The sequence below is a fragment of the Orcinus orca genome, chromosome 3, assembly GCF_937001465.1.
Source record: "Orcinus orca chromosome 3, mOrcOrc1.1, whole genome shotgun sequence".
Classification (NCBI taxonomy): domain Eukaryota; kingdom Metazoa; phylum Chordata; class Mammalia; order Artiodactyla; family Delphinidae; genus Orcinus; species Orcinus orca.
The window spans coordinates 153070925-153083806 of record NC_064561.1 but is presented as its reverse complement, the minus strand read 5'-3'; the positions used below and the strand labels follow the sequence as shown (position 1 = coordinate 153083806).

The 12882-nt window shown below is 34.8% G+C and overlaps 1 protein-coding gene across 5 annotated transcripts in view; it reads right to left on the bottom strand.

Moving 5' to 3' along the window:
* The window catches only part of FYB1 (FYN binding protein 1), a 184135-nt gene that overhangs the window by 20478 nt on the left and 150775 nt on the right, over positions 1-12882 (bottom strand). For 4 of the 5 annotated variants that reach the window (XM_004265975.4, XM_033421231.2, XM_012531663.3 and 1 more), the window contains 8 exons: positions 12618-12637; positions 12143-12177; positions 11031-11151; positions 8597-8756; positions 7950-8094; positions 3562-3584; positions 2421-2487; positions 1515-1649 (listed from right to left, as the gene is read on the bottom strand). In XM_004265975.4, the coding sequence (XP_004266023.1) occupies positions 1515-1649; positions 2421-2487; positions 3562-3584; positions 7950-8094; positions 8597-8756; positions 11031-11151; positions 12143-12177; positions 12618-12637 (706 nt within the window). The remainder of the gene's footprint in view (positions 1-1514; positions 1650-2420; positions 2488-3561; positions 3585-7949; positions 8095-8596; positions 8757-11030; positions 11152-12142; positions 12178-12617; positions 12638-12882) is intronic. The other variant, XM_033421232.2, reaches the window with a different exon arrangement.

Sequence of the window (12882 nt, the reverse complement as noted above, 5' to 3'; positions counted from 1 at the left end):
AATCTGGAATTTAGCAAGACTTTTTGTGAACTCCAGTGCTGACCAAAAAAGTCAAGAGTCAAGATATCCAGTGGTTTATTTTGCTCACAGCCATTAGACCAATATTTGCAGATTTGTTCTATGAAGTTTGGGCATATAATCATACCAGAGTAATTCAATGGTCTCAGTATTCTGGAGTCGCTGTGGCATAGCTCAGGCCCCAAACTGTTTATTTGACTCAAAGAATAGAAATGCAGAGTCAAAATCAGCAGAGGTCATAGGAATCTTTATATGACCATGTTTCAACAATATGTACATGTATATCTCCAAAAGAAGAATGGTGAATAAGAGAGGAAATCCACTGAAACTAGAGAGTGAGAGCTTATTAACAGAAGTGATTTGAAATCAGGATTGGGTGGCTTTTAGTTGCAACAGAAAAAGACCTTTGCTTTTATTACTTTCTGAGCTTTAAACACACACACACACACACACACACACACACACACACACATCACTGGAAGAATGGTGCACAGTTACAGTAAAGTGTGAAAGGTCATTAGTTCAAGTGATCTAAAACCAGAATTAGCTGGTGTGTAATTAGAGCAAAAAAAAAAATCTCTTCTTTTATTTCTAAGGACTACATTTGAGTAATGCTGCATGAAGAGAAGATTTGCTATGTTTACTTATAATTTTAAGAGTCCTGTTTATTGAGTGTTGTTTTAGTGTCTCACAAAAGGGTTTAAAATTAGGACTTCTATGTGGAATTAACATCTTATAAAGACTTCAGTTAAGTGTGGTGAATCTATTAGGCACATATAAAATAAGGATATCCTGTACCAGCGAGTGTAATTAAGATCCTTCAAATTCATACACATGGAACTTATACTAAAGGGTTATTTTTGTATGGAAAGATAAAATTTATGCTTTAGTTTTATTTATACAAACTGAAGATATTTAGAATAATTTTATTATAGGATAAATATGTAATTCAAGTAGAATTAATATATCACAATTGTGATATAGAGTTACAAAGACTTTAAATACTGTACTTAGAGAAAAGAAATTCCAAATTGTGTCCTTTATTTCTAGCAATTAATTTTTAAAAGAGAATGTATATTTTGAAGAATAGTTAGTATACAATATTATATAATAAAATGTGGCATTGGAATTGTGAACATTCAGATGTGATGCCACAGTTTAAAAAAGTCCTACTAAATGGAGGGTGAGTGTGTATGAGTGTGTGAGGGTGTGTGTGTGTACACTTGTGCGTGTGTGTGCTTGCACATGTTTGAATGGAAAGCAACATATATTTTTGAACCATATGATGATTTTCGAATACTTTGTGCTCCTCTTATATAAATGCATGAGTTTAAGGGTGACACAGTAAATGAGGCTAGAATAACTAATGGAAAAAACACATTAAATTGTTAAAAGTTTGTCAGAAATTGGTTATTGGTTATAAAATATTAGCAGCATTTGATTAAATTATTAGTGCTGTTATCGTGCACTGAATTTGGTGGTTGATCGACTCTTACGATGAACCTTCATTGTCTGACTCAGAGTCTTTTGGTTTCTCTCGTATACTTTTCTTTCTGTCATCTTTTCCCTTTAACATCTTCAAAATCCCCCAGGACCACGTGTTACTCTTCTCTTCATCCTGTAGCATGGAGCTTTGGAGCATGCAGGCATTGATCAGATTTTTTATAATTATACTGCTTTGATCATTCAGGCTGTAAGCTACTCATTGTATTGAACAAAATGAAGCTATTATGTTTATAGGTTATGGTCTTTGAATACTGCTTCTACTAGGTAAATAGGTAAGTTATTTTTTCCTATTTGGTGGATTTCTCCTGGTTCTTAAACTAGCGAGCTGAGTCAGGATTAAGTTTTAAACATCAATTTAGCTATACTGTATTAAAAGTAAGTTGTTAATAGATTAAACATTTTTTTAAATGTATTTAAATTTTAAAATACACCATTTCAAAAGTTTAAACACCCAAAGGATTCAATACTGGTTTTGCCACAGATAGCATATGATCTCAGTTTATTTGGGTTGCCTACAACTATGATTAATATACAAAGGATAGCCATGCGACTGATTAACTTTCCAGATTGTCATAAAAATAAATTATTGATTGATAAATAAATGATAGGGAAAAGTTTGAAAAAAAATCTGCAACACTTCTAACCCTTTATCCCTTTTTCATTTCACTTCTTTTGACGTAGTTGTCAAGGTTATTCCAAACAATATACCACTTCATTTGAAGTGTGGTGCAGTTACACTTCCGCATTTACTAATGCTGTTAATTAAACATTCAAATAATTTTTGGTAACGTAACAGGGAATGCTATTTCTGCTTTTTATTTTAAAGAGAAATCAAAACTATACAACTCCAGTATATACAATACTTTGCAAAAAGGCAATTCGCTGATCATTCTTACCCATTAATAGCATCCTCCTCTTCTATCCCATCATAAATATCATTGTCTGGGGGAGGTGGGAACATCCCTTCATGTGAATTAGGGGGGAAAAAGTCTTCTGTTAGTTTTATAATTTGGTCACAAATGTTCACTCAAAATTTGATAATAAATCTGTCTTATTTATTTGCAGAAAGCATCCTACTTTCATATCAACTATTTAAATAAAAACTAGCTTTATTTCCCACTCTCACATAGGTAGTAGGTAAATTAATTATTTTTAACATTATCTTATAAGGAATTTTTAGAGGTGAAATGTAATAAAAATATGAGGGAAGATAAAGAGTAGTATGCATGGGAGATGAAAGAAATGGGGGAAAATAACTATGAAAAAAGTCAAATTAAATAAAGATAGAGTTAGAATTTATTGTGGAAAAAGAAGGGAGAGGTGATAAGAAAAATTTAATTAATACTGAGGAGACATTCAGAAAAAGCTACTGATCAAGATATAAGTAAAGAAAAGCAAATAAAATGAAAGGTGAATTGATAAACATTGATGGGCTGACTTTTCATTTCTTTATTTCATTTCATCAATGTGATATTTTAAAAGTTAAACCTTTTTTTGATTTATTATCCTATAGTCCTTAGGAACCTTTCTATTTGACAAATATTTATTTAACAAATCTTTATTGAGTACCTTCTCTGTACAGGAATATGTACAATCAACTTGACATTTGATTTTTAGGATGAGAATTTTAGTACTGCCAGGTATTAGTAACCCTTATTTTGTTGATGAGATAATGAGGAGTCTTTAGGAGTCATAGCTAAGGTGACCATGTAAGTTACCATCCAAACAAGGATACTTCTGAAAGTGAAGGGGGATACTACTAAAAACTGCTCAGACAATTGGCATAAAGCAAGACTGCCCTGGGCATACTGGAAGTGGAGTCACCCTACGACCCATAACAAACTTGGAAGAAAGAACTGACTTGCTCAGGGTCACTCAGTAGCCAGGGCTGGACTCCCAGTCATTGGTTCCCAGTCCAGTGTTCTTTCTACCACATTAAGATCCTCCTCGTTGTTTGCAGACAAAAGCATTTTGTCATTAGTACACACAAAAACGTCGAAGACTTGCAGAAACTGCTGATGAAAGTGTGTGGCTTACCTCCACTTCCACTCTGATTGTGGCTAGGAAAAGAAAAGTGGACCAATTAAATTAATATATGAAGTATTTAGCTATCAGGGAGAGAAGTACATATATTGAGCAGTTATACAAAAGAAAAAATAACATTCCAATCAAAAGTTTATCAGGATGTTATTTACAATAGCCAAGATATATCAATAGAAGCAACCTAAGTATCCATCGACAGATGAGTGGATAAAGAAGACGTAGTACATATACACAATGGAATGTCACTCAGTCATAAAAGGAATGAGATTTTGTCATTTGCAACAACACTGGTGGACCTACAGGGTATTGTACTTAGTGAAATAAGTCAGATAGTTAAAGACACATACTGTATGCTATCACTTATATGTGGAATCTAAAAAAAATAAAACAAATGAATGAATATTACAAGACAGAAAGAGACTCGCAGATATGGAGAACAAAGTACTGCTTATCAGTAACAAGGGGATGGGGTGGAGGGGCAAGCTGGGGATAAGGGGTTAAGAGGTACAAACTACTATGTACAGAATAAATAAGCTACAAGGATATATTGTACAGCATAGAGAATATAGCCAATATTTTATAATAATTTTAAATGGAGTATAACCTATAAAAACATTGAATCACTATGTTGTATACCTGAAACTAATATAGTATTGTAAATCAACTATATTTTAGTTAGAAAAAAAGTTTTCAGATGTTATATGTGAAAAGGAAGAAAAACTGTTCCTTATTGTAATAGATGAGTAGTAACAGAGCAAAAAACAAAGCAAAACAAACCTAATAAGAATCAAGTGAGATTCAGTACCATAAAGTATTCTAAACAATGATACTGTTTGCTTCTAGCATTTTCCCATGAGGCAGTTTTCAGATTATACTGTATTACATCATTCCATAGATGGACTTATTTATAAAAAGAGAGTATTATTCCAGAACCATTATTGCGTTAAATTCCATTTTCTTTTGCTATCTTGTAGTCACAGCATTTAACTCTTAGTCCAATAGCATTACATTTTTTTAAAAGGGAGAACTTAAAAAAAACTGAAATCCTCTTCATGGGGCCTTTGTAGAGTGTGGCTCCTGCTTCTCTAAATCCAGAATTCTGATTTTTAATTTATTTTGATAACACTCTCTATTTCCCCTCTTTTATAATTGTCTGTTTTCTTGTCCATTTCTGCCACTAAAATATGAGTTCTGTGAGAACAAAGGAAGTGTAGAGTGTGAGAACTAAAAAAAAAAATCTCAGAAGTCATCTAGTTCATTTTGCAGAAAGCAATAGAGGTGCTGAGAAATGACGTGATATGACCAAGCCCACTTTTAAGTAAATGAACAGACGAGAGGAGAACTTCAGCATCCTGCCTTCCCTTACAATATCCTTTTGGCTACACCTCGCTGCGCTCCCTGTGTCACCATTTGAGCCTTTTGGATAATCTGCCAGTAACAGATATTAGTCTGATATTACAATCGTATAGTGTAATTATACACTCATATCTGATTCCTCAACCTTTAAGTCAGAATAAAAGAAATTGGTCCGACGCAGATCTACTGCTAATCTAGAAATAAAAAGTACGTTTGTTAATGGAACTTTGAAGAAAAACATGCTATAAGTGTCCTAATATATAAATAAGAATTGATTTTTGATGAATTTTTAGTATATTTTCTACTTGCTTACAAACTATTTTCACATTCATTGTCCTCAACACTTCCCTTTGAGCATGAAGCAAGCAGATAGAATTATGTGAAAAATTGCAATTTGGGTTGGCTGCCACTCCTGCCAAATACAATATATTCCCTTGGAGAGTCTCACACCCAATTCCTAAAGAACAGAGTTATAATCAGGAGCAAAGCCACCATACATGATTTCATCTCTATAGCCGTTCTTCAATTTCCTGTAATGGTCTTTTTGGAATACAAACCATTGATCAGATGAATGAGAGGTAAGGAGAGGAGAGTGTGAGAAAAGAGGAGGAAAGAGAAAGAGGAAAGGATAAATCGCAGGGAAAAGGTTGGAAACATACATAGAAGAAAGTTTTTTTATGTGATGGAAGAGTGGTATTTGCACTTGTAATTTCCTTTTGTTCAACGTTTCACATTTAGCACAAAAAATTGCTTAGTTGAGAAGAAAGGGAGAAGAACCGCTGTCAGGTCCTGTGCTTTTAAGCCTCCTGTCTGCTCACAGAATTTGAAGTATACAGTCAGCTCTCCTTACCCTGGAGGAATTGGGAAAGAGCTGGTAAAGAGTGCAATGAACCAGGAGGCATCTGGGGGAGGGAGAGGAGAGGATGGTGCCTTCTCTTATTCTTGCCAGGACAAGCTGCCAGCTATACTTAGCATCTTTCCTTGTTCTACTAAGGACAAAGCATATTCTGTCATGAGATCTCTGCCAGCAGCAGCTGTAGTTTCAAGAAAAAAACTTGTGTAGAAGTGATGTCTCTTATTCCATTTTCTTATTAAATGAGCATGAGGGAGGAATAGATGCTAGTAAATATTGTGGGGCTATACTTGTTTAAAATATTAAGCATAAAAACCATACACCTCCTCCAACCCCAGTTTATTAAATGGAAGATTCTTTTTCTGCTACATGTTTACTAACTAGAGATATCTTTTAGAGTTGTGGTATGTATAGACTAGATAAAAGGAAAAGGTAATAGCAGTTGTTTTGGGAAATAGTCACCTATTATGGAACATAATGCTTCATTTTAAGGATATCATCCCTTTTTGTGGATTTATCATTTTTTTCTTGAGTATGTTCATCAGTGTAAATATGTATATATTAATATAACTGGGGTTCTTTAATTCCAAAATAAGAGAAATGTGTGTGTGTTTTTTTAAAAAGATAAAAGACAAACATAAGGTATATATGTTGCTAATATACATGGTATGGCATACTCATGTCCAGAAAATTCTGTAACTCTCAGAATATGGCCATTTGGAACTTTGACCCCCAAATTAGCATTTACTGACTTTCAAATTAGGTCAAGGTGTTTCTTATTACTAAGGCCAATTTACAATCTGTAAACTCCAGTGCATACATCGCATGTTTTGCTATATATTGCATAATTTATGATCATAACATGGTAAGAAGGCATGGAAGGCCATCATTCTTTTTTTTTGGCTGTGCCACGTGGCTTGTAGGATCTTAGTTCCCCAACCAGGGATTGAACCCAGGCCCCAGGCAGTGAAAGCCCAGAATCCTAACCACCAGTCCGCCAGGGAATTCCCTATTATTCATTTTAGAAAGACAAAACTGCCAGAGAGCAACATAAGTTTAATTGATGCCATGAGCTCAAAGTCCACAAGAGGGAAATTTAATTCTTCATCTAGTTCAAAAGTATATTACTGTTTTGATCATTTTACATTTTTAAAATGGTTGATAATGAAAATATTTTTCCTTTAAAATCTGAGTTATGAAGAATGCAGACACATTTTTTCCCAAGTGAAGGTCTAGCACAGATCATGTGTTTTGGATCACGTGGGGGATTTCCCAATTTCACAAATGGGCATAAAAAAAAGAGGATTCTTCACCGTGCTGGAGATTTTCCTTCTCCTTTTCCTTCAACTTGAAGGGATTATGGCTTTACCAGGAAAGGGAGATATTGGAGGCAAGAAGGAATGAAAAGAAAAGGGGAATGGAAAAGGAAGGAGAAGAAAGGACAAGGAAGATCAGAGCTAGGAAAAAGAGACAGAAGAGGAGGCAAGGATGAAGGGAGCTGGAGACGGAGAAAAGAGAGAAGGGAAGGAAAGGTACGTGGGAGAAGATCGCCATCCTCTCCTCTGGACTCCTCTACCCCAGAAAGATGTTCCCATAATCCTTGCAGGGAAGGTCATGCCATTCTAGTGGAATGAATGGAAAGTTGGACCCTTAGTTGATTGCCAGGGATCATAGGGGATTTTACATTTTTACTCTTAAAGAGCAAAGTAGAGTTGGCTTAAAAAAGCATTTTTGTCTGTTATGTTTTTAAATAAGAACGATGAATATATTTAGACTCAGATTTCAGAGAAAAACACTTTATATTTTTCAGAGCTAACTTCTACATCTCATCCTTCAGTTTTACAAAGTCATACTTACTTTAGGCATATCCTTAAGATCAAATCAGAATAAATACTGTAAAACAGCATTTTGGATTGACAACACGTTTGGCAATATCTGGCAAATGGCCCATTATATTTCAAGTAGTATTTGATACATACAACCAAAGAGTGAAATAAAAGACTACGGAGTTTCAAATGACTTTTCATCCATGTTGAAGTGATTGTAAATGGTAATTCAGTTTAGTGATAGAGGGCAGTAGGAAATAGGGAAAGTAAAATTCTAGCATCTTAAAATCCACAATATCTGACAAAGAGATGATTTGATTTGCTTTACAATTTGTATTTACACATACCTGTTAACATCTTCCTGCTCTGCGACATCATCATATACTTCCTGGTCATCTTCAAAAGGTCTTGATGAAAGAGCACCAAGCGAATTTTTTTTCCGTTTCAAGGAATCATAGTCAATCTCTACAGCCGTCGTTTTAATATAGCCATCTACCAAAAGGGGAACAATTTATGTTCAGGTAACTGTAGTTTAAATATCATAAAGTTGTGGATAAAGTATTAATTGCACACTTACTCTTTAAATTTTCCCTTTATTTCTTTGCTTGCAATTCTGATTTATAGACTTGTTGACACATGTTTCACTGTATTTTGTCAAAGTCTTATGCTGTTGTGGTTTGGGGTAAGCCTAGAGTCTATTTTCAAGATTCCAAAGTGATTCGTATGAATCATTTTTGCCTTTTAACCTCAATGAAGAACCTAATGCTCTTTGCTCCTCCCTGAGACACTATAAATATTTACATTTTTCCCCACTAAAAAGATTACACAGATGAGGTGAAGATGGAGCTATACCTGTCATTTAAAATCTTCCTATCTTTGTCCACCCTGTAACGTGCTCCCAACTTAATGCTTATGAGTAGCTTTGGAAGAATTTTCACATACATATTGGCTCAAATAGAAAACACTTCGAAGTCGTAGGAAAATGTGCACTCACATGACCCCCTGGCTGTTTTGCCCAGCCATTTTCCTTCAGGGTTGTCTGTGATTCGGATTATCTCAATTTGCTCTCCTTGCTTGAAGCTCAGCTCATTCTTTCCTCCTTTGACATCACAGCAAGCTTTTGCTTGGTGGATGACTTGAATAGGGCCTGTTAGCTGCAAAGAGGAAAAAAAAATCACGACCGGCTTCTTTACTATTCAGAACATCTTTAAGGAACGCGGTTTTGAAAGACAATATGTCCACCACTTGCCAACCTGCCTATTACCAACATTTACAAGTTTGAACTAGAAGTTGAGGGCGAATGTCATTCCTGGTGAATGTTCTTAGAGGAGGGGTTAGGGGAAAATTGCAGAGGTCAGACAGAACCAGCAAAGAACAGGTAAGCACATGCTCGGGGGCTAGGAGAGAGTGGCAGTGATCTGTTGACCTCGGGAACTCTGTGGAAGATTTGCAGAGAAAGCCACTGATAACCGACATGTATGACATGCTGGGTGCTATGTGTTTTTATGGGGTATGCTGGTGGTTTGCTTGGTAGACAGAGAAATAGCTTTGTGAATAATAAAAATGACAAACAAATATTATGAGAGGTTTTTAAATTAATATCCTGAATAGTACAGTGTTTTCTTGACAGCAGGGGAATAATCTAGTTTAGAGGCCGTGAATCCTAAACATTTCCTAATCCTAAATTGGTCTTTTCAACAGAATTTCTCAGACCTTTTGATATGCAAATATGCATTGTGAGTTTTGAAGAAGATCTACTTTATTTTATTGAACTTGTGATGTGATGAATTGTGAGACATATCATTAATTATGTACCACCAAGAAAGAAAGAAAATAGCTTAAATTAAATTTTGATATGCCAACGACGTTAAAACGCATCTTAATATCAGAATTTTAAAATGTGAAATATTTTGTCTTGGAATTAATGAAATGTGAAGCTATGTAACAGTTCTCACATTTATTTATTTAATTGGAACATCTATTAACATTTTGTGGAAGGAATATAGCGTGTGAAGTCCTAGTCTTGACAAACTTTTGAGTTCATATTTGGTGGTATATCTTCCATATCCTATTTTTTTCTTACTAACAAATGTTATTCAAATGAATGAGTGAAACAATGCAAAATTGATTTCTCAAAAAAAACCCCACAAGGGAAAGCTTCACACCATTCCTTAAAAACTACAAACAATCTCTTCATAAAAAGTATGTTATAAAGATTTTCATTTAAGAAATTAGTTTTTCATGTTTTCCACTTGAAAACTATAAACATTGGTAGCCATATATTCTGTATGAGTAAAATGTTTTAGTATGCATACTGTAATCTTAATTTTGCTTAATGTAGTAAGCAAAACTGAATGAGATCCTATAATAGATACAGTGCCTTCCGTGCATTATTTTATTTAATTCCATAAAAATCTTTCAGGAGAGGTATCATTGACTCACTTTAAAAATAAGGATCTGAGATTCAGAGAAGTTTAGTAATATGCCCATGATCACATAATTTGCATGTGCAGTTGGACTTTGAATCCACATCTGTCCAACTGACTCTAAGCTTTACATTTTCCCTTTGCCCTGCTGTTGAATCTTTGTTTTACTATAATCAATATACTGGGAAATTATATATAAACCACATTTTTATAATTCAAACCATATTGTAAATGTTCAGGAGGAATTAAATATTTAAAGGAAACTTGATATGAATCCTTTTTATAGTGAAGAATAGTTTTGTAGCTAGATAATCACTCTATAGCTGACATACTAGACCCACCCCAGATGGGCCATGTCGTCAAAGACGTACTGGCCAAAAGAGTATAGTCCGCAAGTATAGTGGTAGTGGTGGTAGTAATAGAAATCACACAATTAGAAATCAGAGATCAGAGAAGGCAGAGGTCAGAAATCCAGCTGGATGAAGAGGGAGGAGAAACAGCAGGTATCAAGTCAGAATGTAGGTCAGCTTAAAATAAAGGCAAAAGTCAGGTCTAGACAGCAGCAATCAGGTAGCTCACGGAGCTTTATTACGACAGGTCTGGTTAATCCAGAGACACTTCTGTCCCTCGTACCATTATAATACATGCCACAGGGATGTGTATGTGTGTGGTCCTGAGCTCATATTATGAGTAGGATAAAATGAAATGCATAACAAGGAGGGTCAAGATGGGTCTGAGAAATCAAGTACTCTTTCACTCAATCGACATAAAATTTCCTGAGCTCCCACCATATTTTATTTGGACTTTATTGCATTAGTTTTTAGTGCAGGGGTAAAGGAGATTATTGGACAAAAACATTACTATTGTGAAGGTAGTTACTCTTTAGAAAACAATGATTAAGTAATTCTCTGACCATGTAAGGTTTCAAGGATTGTGCCCCTTTTGTGTGAAAGTTATAAAAAGAGGTTACTCTTTTTCACCCTTCGGCAAGCAGGCTCTTACTTTAAATTTCTTCTTTATTTCCTGTTCTTTCTTTTCTCTCTCTTTCTGTTCCTTTTTCTCCAGCTCTAATCTCTTCCTTTCCTCCTTTTCCCTTTTCTTCTGTCTTTCTTTGGCTGTTTCTCTGTGGATTAAAATTGTAAGTTTGTTTTAGCATCCACGGGCATTGATGTGTCAGGGCTCCCTATCCAGAGAGGTTTCTACCCAGAACAGAAGATAGTATGTGAAGAAGTATAGGTGAAGGTATAAAGCCAAGGCTTGTCAAAATTCCTGGGTGTATGAGACTGTTCTTAGACCCAGCAGGAGGCATTCAAATGAGGATGCCTTCCTAAGGTTCTGCTGCCCTTACAGCTCGTGCAGGCAAGTGGAAAGCACTGTTTATAACGGTTCTTGCGGCCTGTCCGCATGAATAGAATTAATCTCTCTCTCTCTCTCTCTCTCTCTCTCTCTCATGCACTCACTAGTACAAGTTCACGTACACATATGCACTTGTACACACATGTACAAACCTTAATTCAGAAACTTTAGTCAGAATTAGTTGAATAAGAACTGGGTAGGGAAAATTAACATATTTGAATCAACAAAAGATAAAATAACATATTCATTCTACTTCTACTCATTTCCCAAGAAATTTCTTAGTCTCGGGCTACCCAGAAACCCATTTTGGAACCCTTTCTAACACCTTTCTGTTTAGCAGGCTAAAACTTTGGCATCTGGTGCTGTGTTAAATCGTCTCTCATAGCAAGGTTGTGAGGTGAAGCGCTGTCTAGGTGAGGACATTGTAACGTATACACGAATTCATGTGCCCAAGGACACACCGAGAGCAAGAAATCAGATTCCCGGCCCCTGTGATTCCCTGCCTGTGGGCTATCTAGTGGGCTGCAGGCCTCTGACCTCTCCGGGGATGACATTTTAATAGAATCCTCTGTAAAATCCTTAGACAAGAAAAGAATCTTTAGTCCTTTGTATTGAAATAAAGGTTATCATTATATGCCCGTCATTTGAACAATACAGCTTTTCCCTCCCAGTGTTGAATATCCCTCCACTCTCCCTCATACAAATCATTATATTCATCTTAGAAGGAAAATATCATGGTAAAAAACTGTAACTCATACATGTCTTCATATGTTTCTCCTTCACTCTCTTGTTCCTGTCAAGAAAAACATTAATAATGATTAACTGTAATTATTTAATAAGGGAACATACACATATTACATTGCTCAAATAATCAGTAAAACAAGCATACATTTGTGTGTCAATTTGGCTTATTTAAAATATTTTTGTTTCCTTTTTAGAGACAGACTGGAAAAGGAAGCACAGAAAGATTTCATTTTATATCTTGCTATGTAATTCAGATGTGTAGCCAGACTTCAGTCTATGTTTAGCATTACAAAATTACTATGAGTCAGTGTAATAATGGGTGTTTAATGTCTCAAGCATTTTAGATGAAATAAGATTATAAATGGAAAAAAATCACCATTACTCATAAGGATTTTCATTTGTTGGTTTATATCAATAGAAGATGAATCACAATAATTGTTACATATTCTAGTTACAGCAATATAATATGAGAAGGAAAAAAAAACTGACCTCATCCAGATTTCCAGTTCCTGAAGTGTTTAAAAAAAGAATACAATTTAATGTATTATAATTAAGAAGTGCTTTAATACAGGATTATTAGATGTAATATAATATTCAAAACAGTTCATCATGTAACAGAACTTATAATTTACCAAAGGTATAGAAGTACAAAATAGAATATGCAGTTTAGATTCTTACTATGGCTTTTTTGAATCTTGTAATTTAATTATAAAATCATTTCACTGACTTTCATAAAATAATGCAAAAGCCAAAA